This window comes from Hypanus sabinus, chromosome 5 (genome assembly GCF_030144855.1).
Source record: "Hypanus sabinus isolate sHypSab1 chromosome 5, sHypSab1.hap1, whole genome shotgun sequence".
NCBI classification, from domain to species: domain Eukaryota; kingdom Metazoa; phylum Chordata; class Chondrichthyes; order Myliobatiformes; family Dasyatidae; genus Hypanus; species Hypanus sabinus.
In genome coordinates, this window is record NC_082710.1 from 129,496,340 (window position 1) to 129,519,040 (window position 22,701).

At 39.6% G+C, this 22,701-nt stretch overlaps 1 protein-coding gene across 6 annotated transcripts in view; it reads right to left on the reverse strand.

Moving 5' to 3' along the window:
• The window catches only part of ndfip2 (Nedd4 family interacting protein 2), an 81,756-nt gene that overhangs the window by 49,942 nt on the left and 9,113 nt on the right, over positions 1 to 22,701 (reverse strand). For all 6 annotated transcript variants that reach the window (XM_059970389.1, XM_059970390.1, XM_059970388.1 and 3 more), the window contains exon 2: positions 1,442 to 1,589. In XM_059970389.1, coding sequence (XP_059826372.1) covers positions 1,442 to 1,589 — 148 coding nt within the window. The remainder of the gene's footprint in view (positions 1 to 1,441; positions 1,590 to 22,701) is intronic.

Below are 22,701 nucleotides of genomic sequence, written 5' to 3' on the forward strand. Positions count from 1 at the left end.
CTTTTTGTACAAGGCCTTGGAGATTGTGGAACTATGAACCTCACCTCCAGTTGCAGTCATTGACTTCTGCAGCTCACTCAGAATGACTGTTGCCATCATTATAGCCTCTCTTACAAGTACCATTTTTCTCCAGTGACTATATGGAGAGGGACAGCTTGACCTAAGCAGTGTGGCTGTAGTTTCATATTTTTTCCACCTTTTTCATGATGGACTGCATTGAGCTCCAAGGTATATTCAGTGCCTTTGAGATGGTTTTGTACCCTCCTTCACATTCGTGCTTCTCTATTAACTTTTTTCCTGACTTGTCTTGAATGATCTTTTGTCTTCATTTTGGTTTGTTCTATTGAGAACTCTATCATACTGTTGGACCTTGAGGGAGTATTTGTTTTTATGACTTAATTGAAAACAGGTGATCCTCCAATTTTATACATTAACAAATTGGGTGAGTTCGTAAGACAATATACAGCGTTGCACCTGAGGAAAGTTAATATAGTAATTACAAAGGCGATGAATACCTTTTCAGACTCACATTTTTTTTTTAGTTTTAGTAAATTATTTACAGGTTTTAGAATTTTTCTTTTGATTTGACATGATGCATTATGTTTAGTAGATTAGCTCAAAAATCTTACTTCAATATATTTTAAATTTAGAAAATGAGACAGTAAAATGTCAAAATAGTCCAATAGGCTGAATACTTTTTTCAAGGCACTTTAAATGCTACATAAATTCAGCCAATAACTTCTCCAAAGGAATTCAATCCCCGCCCATTGATATTCAAGGACAATACCATCTTCGAATCTTCCACATCCCAACATCTCGATGGGACACTGCGCACTATAAACTCAAGAAGACCAGTGACTTAAGTCTACTCTAATGACAATACCTAGTCAGAGTGTGGACACTTTGAGTAAGTAACCGATTTCCTGACTCCTGAAGTTGTTCCAAAACCTTTAAGTCAATAGTGTGACTAAATATTCACCACTTACCATTTCAATAACTATTAAGAGGCATAACACAACGCAGGGCACACCAGACCAACTAATTGCTATATTTCAACCACCATAATCATTCATTCTTTCTACTATTGATATATTGTGGCTGCAGCATATACAAACTGCAATTTGGACTGGGATAATCACCTAGACTTCTTCTACATCTCCGTCTTAACCTAAGACCTATACCAATAGGAAATATTGGAACAGTATACTCATTACAACCCTCAACTTTAAATTACACACCATCCTGATGCAGAAATACATTGACACTCCATCATCACTGAATTAAACTTCAGCTTCTCCCTAAAATACCATGGGGAGTATATTTTGTTCATGGTTTTTTAACCTCTATAGTCTGTCTCACCAAAACCTTGGCAACAACAGCTTACCACTTATGCATACAACCAACAAAACAATTGAAACAGTAAAGATTCTCTGAATCTCACCTGTGACTGACGCAGTTGCTCCCAATGACACACTGCTGTAAGGTGGTGGTGGTACCTCTCTTTCAGATAGTACTGTCTGAGGAGACTCTGTGGGAACATTTGACTGCACAGCTTCAGCTGTCTCTGGAGAATCATCCTCATTATGTAGCTATTCAAAGAAAAGAAACAATTTCAGTAAGCACAAATGTTTTAAAATTATAGCATATTACCCTGTAATTGGACCTTTGATAAGTTTACTTCCCATATTAGGTCAGCCCACTCAAAGGATGGCAGAAGAGCTCTCTTTTATCTTAAAGTTTTGTGTGCAATGACCAGAGTGGCTTTCATATTTCAAGAAGCATATTTTATTTGTTAATATTAATGTTACTATGCAAACATAAATCTGCCAATTCAGAAGTTTATGAACAATAACTCAGACATGGCAGAAAGTATCAGGCTGCTAAGGTCACGTTAAGACACAAAGGTACATGAGCAAAGATCCCACTGGAATAATAAAGTGAGAAAATGAAGACTAAAGGAAAGGAGGGAACATTTCAGGTTGATTGCCATTCATTTATTGATTCAAAGGATCCTTTCTCCTCAGAAACTGTCTAATCTGATGTGTATTTTAAATGGAAGCAATTTTTTTAAACTACCTGCTACATTGTCACGTTTGTGACCTTTACCTACACCATGCAATTTTCTGCACGTGTAACCAAAATGTCAATGCTTGATGGAGCTCCTTCTAGGAGATCAAAGTTTCGCCAAGGTCAGAACTGCTAGCAACAGCAGTACTTGAGGTCAGCTGCACCTATTTTTGAGTCCAGAGCAAGGCCTCAAGAGCCCGAGTCCAGAGCAAGGCAATGTACTTCTACAGCAGCAATCAGATTGGGTCCCTAACCGTCCAGATACTGGATTTCTTATTGTTCAGTTCTGAAATATGAAATTTGCTTTTGCACATCCCATTCATTGGCTTCACTCTTTACTGCAATTCAATTTAAATGAAATTGATGTTGCACCTCACAAATGGCCCATGTTCTGCCTGAAGAAATAAAAAATGTCTCATAACTTTTGTCATGTAATTCACATTTTTGAAAAGATTATCTGAAAAAAACATTACAGCTGTGCTAACTTTCTACTTGCAAATTTGCCCCAGACCTCTCAGAAAAAGGTGTATCAGCCTGGTTCATTATCTCAAAATGAACACCAGAATTATTATATAGAGTTCCGTGTGGGTAAGAGCCTGAGTTTTCAAATTGGCAAGTCCGGACTTTGAGGCCTAATGTTCGGTGATCAGCAATCCTGGGGTCGATGCCTAGGATCGAGGCCGAGAGTTGAATCTGAAGTCTACGAGTTCATTGGGAAAGTCAAAAGCCTGAGTCTGAGTCTGAGTCCAAGTCTGCTGGAGGATAAATGTTGAAGACAGCCGGGGTTTTTGGACTGTGTGCGTGTGTGAGTGGGATGGAAGAATGGTCCTTGAATTGCTGCAGTGATTTGTTGTATTCTATGCTTTTGTTATGTTTTGCCAAGCAGTGTGAGCATCCTATGTTAGTGCCAGAATGTGTGGCAACATTTGCAGTCCCCAGCACACCCATGGGTGTGTTGGTTATTAGTGTAAGCAACATGTTTCACTGCATGGTTCGCTGCACACATAAAAAATAAATTTAAATTTTGAATCTTGAATAATGTTGAATCTTGAAGAAAAGCAAAGAAAACCACACCCAACAGCTCAACTCAAAGCATAGAATTATGTATATTATCACTGCCATATGTCATGAAATTTGGTGCTAAGTGGCAGCAGTACTGTGCAAGACAAAAAGTTTCTGTAAATTACAAAGAAATGAAGAAATAAATCATACAAAAGCAGAAGAGCAAGGTAGTGTTCATGGACCATTCAGAAATCTGATGGCAAAGGGGAAGAGGCTGTTCTTAAAACATTGAGAGTGGGCCTTCAGGCTCCTGTACCCCTTCCCTAGTAAAGAAACAGCATGTCCTGGATGGTGAGGGTCCTTAGTGATAGATGTTGCCTTCTTGAGTCATCACCTTTTGTAGATGTCCTCTGTACTGAAACAAATCGATTAAAGAACGTGGCAAGTGCCCATGTGGCTGATCCACAGGACCTCCTGCACGCAGGAGGCACCCTCTTTTGAGCGCGGCTTTGCAACGCGCATGTATTTCATCTCAGCGGACCCAATTCTTAGTTTCCAAAATGTAAGTTGCCCAATACAATATAATATAATTGTATTGTATTATTGTATACAATACAATAATAAAATGTGTTGTTATGTTCCAAGCAGTACATAACATCTTGGCAATGAGAGTCAAAATAAGAATACTCTCTCTATTCCAAGTATCCAATCTATATTAGGCTGCACCTATGGCAAAACTGACCACTGGAACCTGGCTGCAATGATAGAAAACCTTCCGATACCACATCAAACTCCTACCAATTTTAATACCAGTGGCAGAGCTGGACGAAGTAATGAAACTCATGCTGCTTTACATGAACTTGAAGGAACGTGGACAGAAATACTTCAATGTTTTGCACTTAAGGAACAAATCTGAAATGACAAACACACTTGAGGCTTTGAACAGTGTTTTGGGGAATGGAGGTAATATCTTTACTGCATACTTTGGGCTCTCATAGCTGCAAAAGACCCCCAACAACAATATAGATGATTTCATCACTAGACTGACCAAGTGGTGCAGGAATGCAAGCACAAAAATATTCCCCCAAACAAATTTGATAAAGCAATGTTTATCCAAATGCTGATTTGCCTATGGTCACAGCAGGCCAACGGGAGATACCATTTCATTGGCTCTTCACTTGCTAAAAATAGTAATTCCTTATGCTACTTATAGCTCTGTTCCTCTTGACACACATGCCCTGACCTGCTGTATTTTTCCAGCATTTTCTGTTTTGTTTTCATTTCAGATTCCCACTATCTGTAGTTTTTAAGCTTTTTGAGCTAATCATTATGCTGTCATCAGTATTTAACTTCATTGGTTATCTCATTGCCTACAAAAATGCTAACTTTAAATTGTTACCACGTTTTTTCAGAAATGTAACAACCAATTAAGTGGGTGAATATCATTTTGGGACATTTCAAGACCATATTAAGGTATTTTACTGTAATAATTGAATTTATTTAAATCTTACATCCATCTCACAACATGAAGGAGCAAAAAACTTTGTGTTATGACTCCGTCACAATTATAGACGTGAATTTATAAGTCTAATAGCTTGTAGAAAACACAGTCCCAAAGCCTGTTGGTCCTAGCTTTAATGCTGTGCTAGTGTTTGCCAGACAGAAGCAGCTGGAACAGTTTATGGTTAGGGTGACAGGTATCCCCAAAGACCTTCCAGACCTTCTTTCTGCACCTGCTGCTATAAATATCCTCAGTGGAGGGAAGTGCACATCAACAGATGCGTTGGGCTCTCCGTACCACTCTCTGCAGTGCCCAGTGATCAAGGTTGGTGCAGTTCCCCTGCCAGGCGGTGATACAGTCAGGCAGGATGTTCTCAATGGTATCCCTATAGAACATCTTGAGGATTTGGGGGCTCATGCTGAACTTCTTCAGTCACCTGAGGTGGAAGAGATGCTGTTGTGTTTTTTGCCACACAGCTGGTGTGTACATTTCAGGTGAGATCTTCAGTGATGTGTCTACTGAGGAACTTGAAACTACTCACCCCGCTCAACTGCAGACCCATCGATGTTGATCAGGGTGAGCCTGTCTCCAGTCACCCTGTAATCCACAATCAGCTCTTTTGCTTTTTGGACATTGAGGGAGAGGTTGTTTTCTAGGCACCACTGTGTCAGGGTGTCAACCTCTTCACTGTAGGCTGTCTCATCACTGCTAGAAATAAGGCTGATCAATGTTGTGTCACCTGCAAATTTGGAAAGCAGATTGGAGCTGTGTGTGGGAGCACAGGTGTGAGTGTTAAGGGTATAGAAGAGGAGACTCAGGACACAACCCTGGGGTGTACCTGTGTTGAGGGTCAGAAAGGCAGAGATAAGGGAGTCCATGCTTATGACCTGTCAACTATCCTATAGGAAGTGTAGGATCCAGCTGCACAAGGCGGGGTACAGGCCAAGGTCTCTGAGCTACCAGTCAAGTCTGGAGGGAATTATGGTGTTAAATTCTGAACTATAATCTAGGAATGGCATTCTAGCATATGCATCCATCTTCTCCATGTAAGTGAGGATGGTGTGTGGTGCTGTGGCTAAGGCATCATCAATAGACTGGTCCCATCAGTAGGTGAATTGTAAGGGGTCCAGTGTGGGTGGTAGCATGCTGCAGATGTAGTCTTTAACCAGCCTCTCAAAGCATTTGCATATAATTGTGGTGTATGCAACAGGGCGCCAATCGTCCAGGCATGCTACTCTGGTTTTGTTAGATACTGAGACAATGAAGGGCAAATTGAAACAAGAGGACTCTAGACACTGGGAAAGGGAGAGATTAACGTGTCTGTACACACACCAACCAGCTGTATTGCACACACTTTGAGGACCTGCCCTGGGATGCTTTGCAGCAGCTGACACGTTGGAATGTCCTACGTACCTACCCTCGGAGGTGACCAAGGAGTAGGTCTCATCGGCGGCTCTCCTCAAGGGTTCAGTCTCACCAACCTTGAATTAAGTGTGAAATAAAAACACTTAGCTCACCCGGGAGCGAGGCGGCAATGCGAACTATACTACTGAGTTTCCTCATGAAGTCCATGGTGGTGTGCAGTCCTTGCCATATGCTGCGTGTGTCATTGTCGTAAAGTAATGACTTGATTTAGTCCGTGTGCCGATTTGCCACTTTGACGACTCTACATAAATCATAGTGGCATCTCTTGAGCTCCTGTTTGTCTCCGGGGGTGAAGGATTTATTCCTTGCGCTGAGAGCAACACACACTGAACTATTTATCCAAGACTTCTGGTTTGGGTAGACCTGAACTAATTTTTGTGGAACAATGTCTTCAAAGCACTTCCGAATGAAGCTTGTGACCACCTCTGTGTAGTCGGAGATGTCCTCAGCTCAAAATACCTCCCAGGTGACACTACCAAAACAGTCATATAACAGAGTTTGATTAGCTGGACTAGCAGTGGATGATTTCCACTAGGCCACTTCCTGTTTCAGTTTCTGCCTCTAGGGGGGCAGGAGCAAGATGGAGGAATAATCAGACTCTCCAAACAGAGGGCGGAGAAGTACTTTGTAGATGTTGCGGAAGGGAGAGTAGCAGTGGTCGAGTATGCTTCCTCCTCGTGTGCTCACCTTGATGTGTTGACAGAACTTTGGGTAAGCTCTAATCAGCAACACTTGGTTAAGGTCTCCAGCGATGATGAAAGTAGCCTCTGAGTATGTGGTTTCATGAATATTAATGGTTTTGCATAGTTCATTAATTCCTGGAATCCAAGCATCATTCTAGTAAGTTTACCCTGAATTATACTGAGAGGCAATATATCCTTCCTAAGACAGAGTAACCAAAACTGCTCATTGTACGTCAGGTGTGGTCCTATCATAAAGTTGGAAGGCTCCCTGCAGTTATTCCTATGGACAGAAAATACCTTTATGTTTATCTTCTCTATGGTCTCTATATGCACTGCCTTAGCAATGCAGCTAGCATAATCAAAGATCCAACCCACCCCAGACATTCTCTTTTCTCCACTTTCCAATTGGGCAGAAGATACAAAAGCCCTAAAGCATGTATCACCAGGCTCAAGGGTCCACTTGTACATTAAGACGGACTCTTGGCTTTGATCTACCCCATTATGATCTTGCACGTCATCATTTATCTGCAATGCACCTTTTTGATGGTTTTTATAGTTTATTCTGCATTGTTATTGTTTTACTTTATTCTAACACAATTCACTATGTAAAGATTTGATCTGTATGCAAGACAACATTTTCACTGTATCTTGATGCAAATGACAATAAATTTTAAGAAAAAGGTCACTGCATTCTGATACCAAATTAAGAATGAACCTCCAATTTCTTGGGGAAGAAATGAGATTTCTGACAGTTAAGTGTTCAACATCATAGATATTCTTATTGATATTAAAAGGTCACTGCATTCTGGCACTAACCACAAGTATATTTTCTTGGAGGTGGGTAGGGTGGTGCAATTTACTGTGATAAGGCGAGTGCAGGAAGAAATTAAACTCCATGTACCTTACTTACAGAGAATGACAGTCACAGTTAGTGCAATCTTGAAAAGATCTTCTTGCAATGAGCAAACTACATTGACACTTGTTACATTCTCACAGAGAACACTGGACTTGGAAGCAGCTTGATTAAAAAAAAAGATCCAAAGCAGTCAAATTGCTAACATGAGAATACTGTATTGGTGCTTTAATAAACATTAACCATGTGTATTAATTGGTAAAGAGATCAAGAAGTGTGTTAGAATGTGGAAAGTATTAATGATGCAGTGGAACAAAAAGGATTGGTGTTTAACAGGAAATGTGGTAATCAGCTGTAGGAAAAATGCTGCATCTAGCTCACAGGATGGAAATGTTTCTCCAGGGCTGGTGACCAAGATGAAATAGTAAAAATTATTTGGTAATATGCTACGGACATGGATTTTCAAAAGACATGTGGAAACTGTTAAGAGTAATTTGTATCAGGAAAATTACATTATGCACTCACAAACAAAAACAACATTTCTTGCAGATGATCATCTGAAATCTAAAAATTCTGACTACTTATGGGCAATGTAACTCCAACAGGCACAACCTGAAACTATTAGCAATGAAGGATTTTAAAAAATGTAATGAATAACAAAAATAACTGTGGTCAAGCAAACTCAATCAACAAAGCTCTGCTGAAAGTGAATATATCTCTAACTGAGAGAATATGTGTTCTGCAGACTTGGACCTAATTTAAAAACAAGGGCTCTGGTACTAAAATGTGAGGTCCAGTGGGAACAGAGGAGGTGTTGTGGTACAAGGATATTCCAATTAAATACAAGACCATAAGAAATAGGAGCAGAAATAAGCCATTTGGCCTATTGAGTCTGCTCCACCTTAAATCATGGCTACTCCTTTAATCCCCTCCTCAACCTCATTTCAAGGCCTTATAAGACAATATCTCATGATCACTAGTATTTTATACCCAAAAGGGTAAGTAAGGTCTATCATGCTTTCTAAATCAAGTATCACCCAGTTGCTGTTTGTGTCTAATACCTGATGTACGGGAAGTACATGATGAACTTTTAATGAAGAATGGAGGCCAACCTACCATATTCAACCACATTGACAGCATTAATGTGTGGTTAACATGATTTAGGAAAATTAAAATATAAACTCTATCACTATTAACTTCAACCATTCAAATGCTAGTAAATCTTGATGCATTTCTTTGGCTTATGCCACAGAGAAACTAGTACTTTGCAACAGGAAAAGGATAGAAATGACTAAGGGCTTAAAACTATCACCCAAAGACCTGAAGTTAAAGCAGACAATTGAAATTACAAAATACTCGGTGCTGTCTCTAGAAAACTGGTGTTAAAATTCAGGCGATACTAAAAGGTAACAAATTACTCACACTATGATTTAACAATAAAAACCTCAAGTAGGGAAGGGTAAAATTTGAATTGTACTATTCTGGAGAAATTAAATACAATTGTAAAGTTCAATTGTAAAATGCTGAACAGTGAATTTCCAGATAAACTGACCCCACCAACAGTTGCCTTCTATGAATCAATCACTAGAAAATAAGAGCAGTCCCTGGATCCTGTTTTGTAAAGGGATCTGCACAAAGTATTTAAAAAAAATATGAATGAGATTCCATACAAGATGAGAGTAGCAGAGTGATTGGAAATTGACTTTACCCAGTCACTTCACATCACCATGTAAATGATACTGAACAAATTGTTGAATCTCAGGCTGACAAATCGCCAGGTCTTGATGGACTTCATCCCAGAGCCTTAAAGGAAATGAAGAATGAGATATCCAAAGTGTGCGTTTTTATTTCTAAAAATTCATTGGTTTTGAGGAAAATTCAAACAGCTTGGAAACAGCACTTTTTGATTCAAAAGAAGGAAACAGAAAAAAATAGCTAATTTAACAACTGTTAAATCCATAGAACAATTTGAGAAAATTTCCAGAAGGCATTTGACAAGATGGTGCACTAAATGTTGTGTGGAAAATAAAGAAAACTCATGGGTTAGGAGATAAGCTACTGGCTTGGAAAGGACATTGGCTAGCTTACAGGAAATAATAGCAAGTTGTCACAAATGGTTCATGTTGTAGTTGACAAGAAGTAATGAGAGATCAGTACGAGGGCATCAATGTCTAACAATGTATACAGTCAGCCCTCCTCGTCCGCAGATTCCGTATGCGCGGATTCAACCAACCACGGATCAGGAAAACCCGAAAGTTCTCTCTCCAGCACTTGTTGCTTGAGCATATACAGGCTTTTTTTCTTGTCATGATTCCCTAAACAATACAGTATAACAACTATTTACATAGCATTTGCATTGTATTAGGTATTATAAGCAATCTAGAAATGACTTAAAAGTACAGGCAGTCCCCGGGTTATGAATGAGTTCCGTTCCTGAGTCTGTCTTAAAGTCGGATTTAAAGTCAGAACAGGTACATCCAATATTATTTTAGTGTTAGTTAATCAAACGTTTTTCTTAGCATACAGTACATATTTTACCTTTCTATGCATATACAACACTTAAGGAACATACGTATTTCAACAATTTAACCACTGTGTTGCTTAATAATAATCGTAGCTTTCACATTCTCCATTAAAATTGTTTTGATCGTTGACCGACTGTAGCCTAACGCTTTTCCAATGACCGATAGCGTTTCACCTCTTTCCGATTGCTTTATTATTTCCACCTTATTTTCAATCACGGTCGTGATTATTTTCGTGAATAGAAACACTGGATTCAGAGCTGCGCCGGGTCCTAATGTCCACTGCATGGAGACATGTTAAATAAAGTTCAGGGTTCCGCTGGGTCCTAAAGACCATCTCTTTGATACATGTTAAATAAGGGACTTGAGCATCCGCGAATTTTGGTATCCGTGGGGTGTCCTGGAACCAATCCCCCGCGAGTAAGGAGGGCCGACTGTATAAGCAAATTAGATAAAGGCACCAAAATAACTCATAAAAGATAGGTAGGAAAGTTAATTGCAAAGAGGGCATAAAGAGACTATTCAGGAAAGTGGGTTGTCTGCTGAATTTGACAATGACGATTGTGTGATTGTACAGCTCATCTGATGTGTATCGGGAGGTGATTGTATAGGTCAATTCTTAAACCGCATAGGCCTTCACAGTGGGGACAAGAGAGCTGCTCTGATTCCGTTGGCACGGATGTTACTGCTGCTTTCCTCTTCTGATGGGTTATTTCCAGGTCCGCATGATGCCAATCTTCTAAGTTGCTCTGAGCAAGTTTAACCAAGGCATGCCAACCAGTACTGTTTCATGCCCTATGTTCCAGATGCAGGGGAGCAACCCCACCTTAAACAAGGAGTCTGGAGTTCTCCATGCATATAACACCAATGGAGATCCAACAAAACTGCACTTTCAGGATTGTGGCTTCAATACTGGTAATCTTCCAGTTTTGAAATATGGTCATGCCAATGGGTACCCATAATTGATTTCAGGCTGTGTATGTGGAAGCAGTTTGAGTTGTCTTTTTGTATACATGTTTCACAACCATACAGGAGGCCAGAGAGGACAACAACCTTGTACAAGTTGATCTTAGTGGACATCTGGATATTGTGCTGGCTTAGCACGAGATCATAGGTGGCCCAGGCTCTGACTAGCCTTGCAAATCCTGGTGTTGATTTCTTTATCTGAGGAACCATCACTGGAAATGACACTGCCAAGATATTTAAATTTCTTTAATAACCTCAATGCTGTGCCTTCGATGGTGATGGAATATGGCACGTCAGGGGATCCAGGAGCCGACTAAATCAAGGATTCTGTTCTGTCCAATCCGACGGTTAGGCCAAACAGACATGTGCCTTCTGCAAACCTGTCAGTAACTAGTTGCAGATCAGATTATTGTAGTCCACTACAGTGCGGTCACCACATTAACTGCTTCGAAGATGAATCTCTTAACCACCTTAGATTTAGATTTGGGTGACACAGATCAAACAATGATCCATCAAGTCTGTAATGTAAGCACACCCTATGTTCAATGTCTCTGACTGCATGGTTGAATACGCATGTAAAAAAGAAGCTGAATAACAAGGGGGGCCAGCACACACCCTTGCTTCACGTCATTTCGGATACTGAATGGCGCTGAAGCTTCCCATTTAAGAGGACAAGGCCAGTCACAGTAGGACTGACAAACTTGCATGGGCATCTCAATTTTGACAAGATTGTCCAGAGCATTTCTTTGTTTACTGTGTTCAAAGGCCTTGGTTAAACCTATGAATACAATGTATAGATCTAGGTTCTGCATTTTTCTTGAGGCTGTCAGAAAGTGAATATTATATCAATGGTGCTTCTTCTAGGGTGGCTTCTTCTCTGACATGATGGTGATTAGACAGTTGAGAATGATGCAGGCTAGGGTCTTCCTTGCAATCGACAGCAGCGAGATGTTGTGGTAGTTACTACTGTCGGCTTTGCTGCCTTTTTTCTTGAAAAGAGGTACGATCAAGGTGTTTCTGAATTCAATGAGCATGTCTTGGCAAAGTTTGGGCAAATGGAGTAAAAGGTTAAATTAATCATTTTGTGTTGAGTTGCAGCTAAAATGGGGGTGTATTTGTGTATAGATTTTAAGTGTAGTAATCTCTTTAGCTCAACAAAAACTTACACATTTGTGAGATCAACCTTCTAGACCCCATTATTGACCAACTCTAGACTCCGAACTGTCACATGTTCAATTATCAATAATTATAACAACTTTCTAGGTCAAGCAGGAACTTATCTTCATTTTCTTTTGCAACTTCTGGAGCTAGTTATATTAGCTGCAATCTCTTAGGCTCTTATTTCTGGATTGCACTATACTGCTGCCGTAAAACAACAAATTTCCTGACTGAAGTCAATGAATGACAACAGACCTGATTCTGATCAAATTGAAGTGGAAATAAGTACTAGCAATCAGCTTCATTGAAAACTCTAAAGTACTATATGAAAAGTTTAAAATGAAGCATTTGGCAGTCACATTCACAGGGTTCAACTAAACATTATAATAAACTATACACAGAGACAACAGTATTCTTTCTATCAAATGAGCAATTCTATGTAAAATTCGATACTGTTCTGAGTCTCACTTGCATCATTTGCCTTTGACATGCACTAAGATTTGATGCTTTTAACTTGAAGATGTAGAATGTACAGATGCCCTTCAACAAAGAATGCTTTTAATATAACAACATGTTGAAATTGAAGAAAATTCAAAGAATTATAAACAGAAAAATACTGTCAATAAGTTCACAATACTTCTTATTCTCTGTGGCATACAGGCTACTATAATCTTGGCACTCATGTAATTAAGGTTGAAATCACAGTATGGAAGACAAACAAACTCAAAACAATAAGACCTAGTTCAGGCTTTAAAATTATGTAATTTAACTACATGATAACATTGATCTCACCATTTGTTCATAATGCACTGTCCATGAACAGTGGTGTCACTGGCTAAGATTTAAGAGACTTTTAGTAAGCAGGCTTCATACTTGGCATGTGCATCAGCATGAACTTCAAAACTCTTCCTCTGGAGCTAAAGGGGGTTTACTTTGCAGAATAAAACTGCAAACTGTTATATTTCCATGATGTTAGAGTAGGGGGTGAAAAAAATCGAAAATTTACCTTCAGCAGAACCTCTCTCTCCCACTTAAATCAATGTCCTCCATATTTCAGGAGAAAGATCTTTCACAGAAATTCAATCTATTATAAAGCATAAAAAGTAGACCCTTCGGCCCAACTAGACAATCATCAACATTCCATTCACAGGTAATTGACTTAATCCCGTCCCATTCCATTTCCCTCACACTCCCATCAACTCTCTACACTCCAAATTCTACTATTAATGAATAGAAAAGAGGCAATTTATAAAAGGCCATTAATCTACCCACTCATATAGATCTTTGGAATGTAGATGAAAACTGAAGCATACGATCCCTCACATTTATGGCAAATACACAGTTGTTACACAGAGAGCGAGGAAGGTGAAATTCAACTTGTGCTGCTGGAGCTGTGATGCAGAGGTTCTTTTAACTCCGCACTTTAAAAACCTTAAGTATATGAATAGTTTTCAACCTTTATATGTCCTCTGTGATTCAAAGCTATAAAATCTATGAATCTATGATAAAAATTAAGCAATTTCATTTCTTCAGCCATATGGCAAAATAAAAAATTGAAACAAACAGGCAGGTGATTCAATAACTCAGAATTACACCAACATGCAACATTGTGTGTGTAGGAATACATCTCCCATGCAGGAGACACTGTGGCAATGAACAGATGCAGTAGAAGCTGCAAAAGAGAACTGTCAACATTGGAATCATTGAGAATAATTATGTTATAACTCCAAGAAGAAACCTTTATTTAGACATGGAAACCTGAATCACATGAGCTTGTTTCATATCTTCTGGTCCAAAGGGAAAACAAAAGTAAAAGTGCTCAAAACTTCAAATTTGATTCAAAAATGCTAATCTACTCCTGCTCTGGAAAAACTTCAAACTGTAAAATGTAAGGCATAATTATCAACAGCTTCCAAGTATACAAGAGCCAAATTCTCAAATTAAATCTCTTCTACTTGTTACGTCCGTAGCCCCCTCCTTTGTGAGAATCGCAAGATCACTGTTGGGTTGGGTCAAGGGGCCCAGGAAATGAGAGAGAGACGTGCAAAATGCCTCGTAACCCCGGCGATGCAAAGCTACGAGCTACGGGACATGGCCATTGTCTCCGGACGACCAAGTTGTGTATTGAGTACTGTACTATTCATTGAAGCCCCTCAGGGGATGACCAGAGTGGGCTGGTTGGGGGATTGCATCATCCCAACCTGACTGACATCTGAGACCCCGTGAGTAAGGATAAAAGAAGGTCTGGGGAACAACCCCTTCAGACGCACCAGAAGAAACGTTAGCACTCCCGTGACAACGGGGGGCCATTTGAAGGCGGCCACGTGCGTTCAGTTCCATTGCCTGGGACTGGTGGCGTGTAACACGGAAAATGGCTTTAAGCTAACAACGGGGAAACTAACTCCCCGACTCAACGGATTGGCACCCTAAAGACTGGGCAAGTTTAAACCGTCTCTCTCTTAAACCCAAAACACTACAGCTTGAACGAACTAAAAGTGACTTTTGTATTTCCATCGGACAATACATTTTCCGCTAGACAACGAAAGAGCTATTTCTTCGATTCTTATTATACCCGCGCTTTAGATTTAGTAGTGACGATGTATATTATCTGTATGTTTGCATTAATCTTATTTTTGTGCCCTTTATCAATAAATACTTTTAAAAATAGTACCATCAGACTTCAATGGACCTCTCTATCTTTGCTGGTAAGTGATCCAGTTACGGGATTTCGTAACATACTAAAGGCAACCCAAACAGAATTTCTACTAAACTGCTCCCATTTTAGCAGAGAAATTGCAACACTGCAAAAATTAACATAATGATACCAAGGAAAGTAATGATAGCCAGAATTGTAAACTGACTGTTGATTAGAGCAACAACTGAAAGTGTGGTGCTAATTTTATATTATGCATGGAAATGTACTCAGGTGTCTCCACACTTTGTACTGTGTAACTAAATTAACAACTACACCTTATCCTTGTTATATGTGGGGGATATGTTCCTTGTACTCGACGCGTAATGTGAAAAAGCATAATGTGAATAATTATTTAAATGGAGAAAATAGGGATCTGTTCTGGAGGGCTTCCTAAATATGTTTTATCTGTAATTTATTCACATTTTCATACCAATATGACACAAAAGCAGTACCACAAGGCAACATTTGTATAAATTTCATCGATTTAAGGTACTATTCAACTTAATAAATCAGGAAGTTAACATACCAGGGTGTACAGTACTCACCAACAGTGGCAGGTGTGTTCGCTTCAGGAGATGAGTGGTTGTGCTGCTTTACATGGATGAAGTGGATGGTTGTGTGTCATCAGGATCATCAAGAACAGCAAGGGGTGAAGGAAGACTCACAGAACTCTCGGTACTGCCGGCAACACCAGTTTGAAGAAAGTGGTGAGGGTTGTTTGCTTGGCAGCATTTTGTTTTTCAGCATAAATTTGCTTGTAGGGAAGAAGGATTGACTGCAGGGAACGACTGAAATGCTGACTCTGTTCTAAATTTGGGTCAATGTCCATCACCATTTGTGCCAAGCATTCCACAGCCTTAAAAAATTCTGCCACTTGCTTTACCGTAAAATCCTTCACCTGCAACTCCACACCTTCCTCTTCATTGTTATCATGTTCAGTCTGAGTTAAACGCAGAAGGTCATCCACACTTAATTCTTCATCATGAGAATCCAAGAGTTCTACCATGTCAGCAGTCTCGACACCTCAGAATCCTTCCCCACCAATTTTACGGCTCAGGGCCACACAATCCTGGACAACTGCTGTGAAGGCAGGAAACCCCTTGAAGGTGTGCACACACTCCACCCAAATTGATTTCCATACTCCATTGAGAGTGGAAGACCTGATCTCTTTCCAGGATTCATCAGTGTTGTTGATAGCATGTCTGATGTTGAAGGACTTCCACCATTCCCTAACCGTTGGCAAACTCCCAGGATTTTCAAAATTGTCTGTTGCTTGCAGCATCTGAGAGATAGTTCACCATAAAAAATACGCCTTGAATGTGGATATCACACCTTGGTTGAGTGGTTGAATAAGTGTTGGTGTTTTAGGCAGCAGAAAATGCACTGTTATGTTAGGATGAATGCTGTCCAAATGTTTAGGATGGACTGGCACATTGTCAAGCAACATAAGAACTTTAAAGGCAAGATTCTGTTCCCGGCAGTAGCGTTCAGCCTCAACAGCAAAATGGTTAGCAAACCAATCTTCCGAAGATTTGACCAGTGACCCATGCTTTCATGTTAGCTGCCCAGTGGACAGGAAACATATTCTTACTCAAACCCTTAACAGCATGGGGGTTTAGTGAATGGTAAACTAAGAGAGGCTTCATCTTACAGTCTCCTTTGGCATTGCAACACATAAGCAAAGTCAATCTATCCTTTGCTGCCTTGAAACCTGACGCAGTTTCTTCATCCATACTTATGTAAGTGCGTTTCAGCATATGCTTCCAAAAAAGCCCAGCCTCATCTGCATTAAACACCTACTTTAGTGTGATGCCTAACTCAGCTATCATGGTCTGCAACTGCACAGGGTAGTGTTCAGCAGCTTCGTGGTCAGCACTCGTTTGCTCACCATGCACAGCTAAGTTGTGACAATTAACAAACTTAGAAAAACATCCCCTACTTGCATTGAAGCTAACTATCTCTTAACACTTACTCACTAGCCTCTGAACAAAGGCAACCATAAATTTCCAAAGCTTTCACACAAAGATGATCGGAACTAAGTGTTGTTTTTTAATTTGTTTCATGCTAAATGTGCAAACTCAACATTTTCTCCATTTTTGTCATAGCCGGTTACGCCCTTTGGTAACAATCTTTGAAGACACTTCAGATGAATCAATCACTGTACTTTTTATTTTCTCAGCATTTTTCTTTATGTTTCTGATCGTGGACTCACCCAAGCCGAAGTAGCATCCCAGAGCTGTGTTACCTTCACCTGACACCGCCCTGTTTATAATTTCCAACTTTTTTTCCCAAGTGTTAAAGCGGTTCTCTGCCACTTGGTTGATGGCCCAGGACTTGACATTGGATGCTTAGGAAGCATAGTGAAATATTTCAAGCACAAAATCACTGCACTGTAGGTAAATAACAACAGAAGTTTAAGAGTGCATGATCGCACATCCACACATTACCAAAACCAATGCGAGACTGGCGGAAGTGAGTCTGTGCGGATCAGAAATAACATCTCCTCCTCACTGCCAATCAACACCAACACATGGATGCATGCTTAGACCACTGCTCTACTCTCTTTACATCCACAAATGACACAGCTCAAACACCATCTGTAAATCTGCTGATAATACAACTATTGTTGGCTGAATTTCATATGACAATGATGAGGTGTTCATGAGTGAGACAGATCAGCTGGCTGAGTGGTGTTGAAACAATAATCTCACTCTCAACATCATTAAGACCAAGGAAATGACTGTGGACTTTAGGAAGGGGAAGTCGAAGGAACACACATCAGTCCTCATTGAGGGATCAGCAGTAGAAAGGGTGAACAGTTTCAAATTCCTACGTGTCAATATCTCTGAAGTTTATCCTGGGCCCAACATATTGATCCAATTACAAGAAGACACAACAGCAGCTATACTTCATTAGGACTTTGAGGAGACTTGGTATGTCATTGAAGTCTCACACGAATTTCTACAGATGTACTGTGGAGAGCACGCTAACTGGTTGCATCACCATGTGGTATGGAGGGGGTCACTACACAGGATCAGAAAAAGATGCATGAAATTGCAAACTCAGCCAGCTCCATCATGGGCACTACTCTCACCAGTATCGAGGGCATCTTCAAATGGCGAAGTCTCAAAGAGGTAGCACTTGTCATTAAGGTCCCCATCATTCAGGACATGCCAGCTTCTCATTATTACAAGCAAGGAGGAGGTAAACGAGCTTGAAAACACCCACTCCATGTTTTAGGAGCAACTTCTTCCCTACTGCCACCAGAGTTCTAAATGGAGAATGAACCCCTTTGAATTTGAGTTTTTTTTTGCTCATTTTGCACTACGTGCAGTGGCATGCAAAAGTTTGGGCACCCCGGTCACAATTTCTGTTACTGTGAATAACTAAGCAAGTAAAAGAGGACCTGATTTCCAAAAGGCATAAGGTTAAAGATGACACATTTCTTTAATATTTTAAGCAAGGTTACTTTTTTTATTTCTATCTTTTACGGATTCAAAATAACAAAAAAGGAAAAAACCCGAAGCAAAAGTTTGGGCACATTGCAAGGTCAGTACTTAGTAACACCCCCTTTGGCAAGTATCACAGCTTGTAAATGCTTTCTGTAGCCGGCTAAGCGTCTTCCAATTCTTGTTTGGGGGATTTTCACCCATCCTTCCTTGCAAAAGGCTTCTAGTTCTGTGAGATTCTTGGGTCGTCTTGCATACGCCACTATTTTGAGGTCTATCCACAGATTTTCAATGATGTTTAGGACGGAGGACTGTGAGGGTCATGGCAAAACCTTCAGCTTGCACCTCTTGAGGTAGTCCATTATGGATTTTGAAGTGTGTTTAAGATCATTATCCAGTTTTAGAAGCCATCCTCTTTTCATCTTTAGCTTTCTTACAGATGGTGCGATGTTTGCTTCCAGAATTTTCTGGTACTTAATTGAATTCATTCTTCTCTCTACCAGTGAAATGTTCCCCTTGCCACTGGCTGCAACACAAGCCCAAAGCATGATTGATCCACCCCTGTGCTTAACAGTTGGAGAGGTGTTCTTTTCATGAAATTCTGCACCCTTTTTTCTCTAAAACATACCTTTGCTCACTGTGGCCAAAAAGTTCTATTGTAACTTCATCAGTCCACAGGACTTGCTTCCAAAATGCATCAGGCTTGTTTAGATGTTCCTTTGCAAGCTTCTGATGCTGTATTTTGTGGTAGGTTTTCTTCTGATGACTGTTCCATGAAGGTCATACTTGTGCAGATGTCACTGCACAGTAGAACAGTGCACCACCACTCCAGAGTCTGCTAAATCGTCCTAAAGGTCTTTTGCAGTCAAACGGGGGTTTTGATTTGCCTTTCTATCTCTTGGAAAATTTTTTGGTCTTCCAGACCTCAACTTGACCTCCACCATTCCTGTTAACTGCCATTTCTTAATTACATAACGAACTGAGGAAACGGCTACCTGAAAACGCTTTGCTATCCTCTTATAGCCTTCTCCTGCTTTGTGGGCATCATTTATTTTAATTTTCACAGTGCTAGGCAGCTGCTTAGAGGAGCCCATGGCTGCTGATTGTTGGGACAAGGTTTGATGAGTCAGGGTATTTATAAAGCTTTGAAACTTGAATCAGCTGGCCTTTCCTAATGCTGTCTGTGAATAAGTCATAGCCCTAACAAGCTAATTAAAGTTTGAGAACTTGGTAAAAGCTATCTGAGAGCTCAAATCTCTTGGGATGCCTAAACTTCTGCTTGGTTCTCCTTTCCTTTTTTCCCTCACTCTAAAATTGTACAAAACAAAAGAAATACACTAATCTTGCTTAAAATGTTGAAAAGAATGTTTCATCTTTAACTTTATGACTTATGGAGATCAGTTCATCTTCTACTCACCTAACTATTCACAAATTTTGACCGGGGTGCCCAAACTTTTGCATGCCACCGTATATTTTGATTAATTATGTGCTGCTTTTAATACTCTTCATGAACAAATTACTAAGATATTACAATATCTTGAAGTTTCTTAAAAGTCCTAACATTGTCCAACTTTTAAGCGAGGTATTTCCAAAGAAATCTTTTATGCTTTCTGAACAGTCCAGATATAATTTTATATTATCCACCCTCTATAATCACTATGGTAATGTAAGGTAGTTGGCAACTTGAACCAAGGTCATTCATGTAAATTGTAAATTTATTTTCTTGCCTCATGCTCGTTGCTTGAAGTGCCATATATTCACAACATATTATTTCCAGGCTCTTTAGTATTTTAATTCTGGTAGTCCTCATGTTTATCACATGTAATTCCATCTGTCATAATTTTGCTAATTTATCAGTCAAGACCTCTTCCCAATTTTATTCTTGCCTTTGCTACCTACTCATTTAGTGCGATTTTTAAACTCTGATGCGCAAATTATTTCTGCAGCAAATCATTAATAATATTGGTGAAAGTCTGATGTCCCGTAATATCATAGCACATCTTCGCTTCTGCTATAACTTCTCTTAATATTTTTTAATCAAATACTTTCTGAAGTCTACACATCTCAATTCGTTACACAGATCATATTTTTCACATTAAAGCTGTAATTAACTCAAAGTTACCATTTTAAAAAAAACTTAATATTAATGTTAAACTGCCAAAAATGTGATGAATAGAGATGCAGAAATGCAGAGATGCAGAAATCTACAAAGAGCAATATCCTTGAAGGAGATCAATGTCAATAAAAATATGAAAAACAGATCAACAGTTCAAGCATACAGATTGTTAAAAGCCATATATAACTGTGAAAGTATAGATTGAGCATAATTGAAATTTTAAATATAAATATATTCTTTTTTTCTGTACACAAGAATACTGAATGTGGATGACCACCCAATTTTAAATAGAATGGTAAAGCAAGCTTGGTAGATCAAATGATCTTCACCTAATTTCTATGTTTTTAACACTTCAAGATAAATTAAATCAACAATAGTTGAATCAGATTTCCCCATTCCAAGTAATGACCTACATCAAATTGCTAGTAGACCAAATATAATTTTGTTAAGAGATTATGCCTTCAATGAACATCTCAAAATGAGATACACATAATTGTAAATTACAGACAGGTAAAACTGCATTAGAAGTTGAATTACAGGATAAACTCGTGTGTTCAAAAGACTATGTTGCACAACTTTATATAATGCAAAAGCAATTTCCTGCATTAAGGTGGCCTGAAATAACTATCCTATCACCAGTACTTTCTGTTACCATTTCTTTGGCATTACCTAACTCAATTCTGATCATTACTAAAATCCTCAGCCATCCATCTGTTATAGTCAAAATTATAGAATACTGCAGCACATAAACAGGCCATCTAGTTCATGCCAAATGATTAATTTCCTTAGTCCCACTGACCTTCAGCTGGACTGCACCTTATATTTACTTACATACTGCCCGCTACGCTCCTAGCACTTAGAGTGGCAATGGAGATTCTCTACCTGTGTGCCCTTACCTATCTTCTCTATTGTACCCCAGGTTTAGGGTACTCATTTCTATCTCTATGGTCTCTCACTTTTCCTTCACCTTTCAGGGGTCCAGTGAAGTACTGTTTTGTGATAGAGTTGACCTCTCTTTTCATCACGTGCACAATCCACATTCAACATTCCCTCATGATTGTGGCCATGTCCTCTTGATGACATTGAAAGAGAAGGGTGTGGTTGGAGATCTTCCTAGACCAAAAAAAAGGATCTTCCAGAGGCTCAGGATTGGCAATGTCACTCTCTATCAAGCACCAGCATTCTGACCTATACAAAAGTGTGGACAGAACAGAGCTCTTAGTGGAGAAGCTGTATTTGGTTGATCATCTACTTTCACTAACACTCAGCAGGCTGTCTAGTTTGCCAGTGTTGTACATGGTTCATACATTCCATAAATCAGTGTTGGTCTTGGTCTTGGCAGTGTCTAGAACTTGTTTCACCATGCCAGTAGCTTCACTCAGTTTTCACTATCAGCTATGCAAGTCCTGGATGGAGACTCAGGAATATCATCATACACAAAGTAAAAGGATTCTTCATTGTTGTTTCCATTTTTTGTTTGACCAATTAGGGTTGGTAACCCTGAGCTGAACTTCGGAACCTGGAGGACCAGTAGATGACTCTTAGTCTTTTAGGTGGCTATAATTGTCTCAGTAGCATGACGATTTCTTAGGCAGTGCCGCCTGAGGGCTCGAAGATCACGCGCATTCAACAGTGGTTTCCGACCTTGCCCTTTACGCACTGAGATGTCTCTGAATTCTCTGAATCTTTTCACAATATTATGTACTGTAGATGTTGACAGACCTAAATTCTCTGCAATCTTGCGTTGGGAAATGTTCCTTTTGAACTGACTAACAATTCTCTCTCGAATTTTGGCATAAAGGGGTGAGCCACGAACCATCCTTGCTTGCAAAGACTGAGCCTTTGATGGACGCTACTTTTATACCCAGTCATGATACCTCACCTGCTACCAATTAGCCTGCTTAATGTGGAGTCTTCCAAACCAGTGTTACTTGAATATTCTGTGCATTTTTCAATCTTATTTTAACTCTGTCCCAACTTTTGTTGAGTGTATCGCAGCCATCAAATTCTAAATTTGTGTATATTTACAAAATACAATTAAGTTGGTCAGTAAACTCTTGAAAATCTTTTCTTTGTACTTTTGTCAATTAAATAAAGGTTCACGTGAATTAACATATCACAGATTTTTGTTTTAATTGCATTTTGGAAAATATCCCAACTTTTCTGGAAATGGGGTTTGCAGATAGCAAACAACATCAGACCTAGCATTGACCCCTGCACACACCACGAGTCACAGGCTTCCAGTCAGAGAAGCAACCATCTAC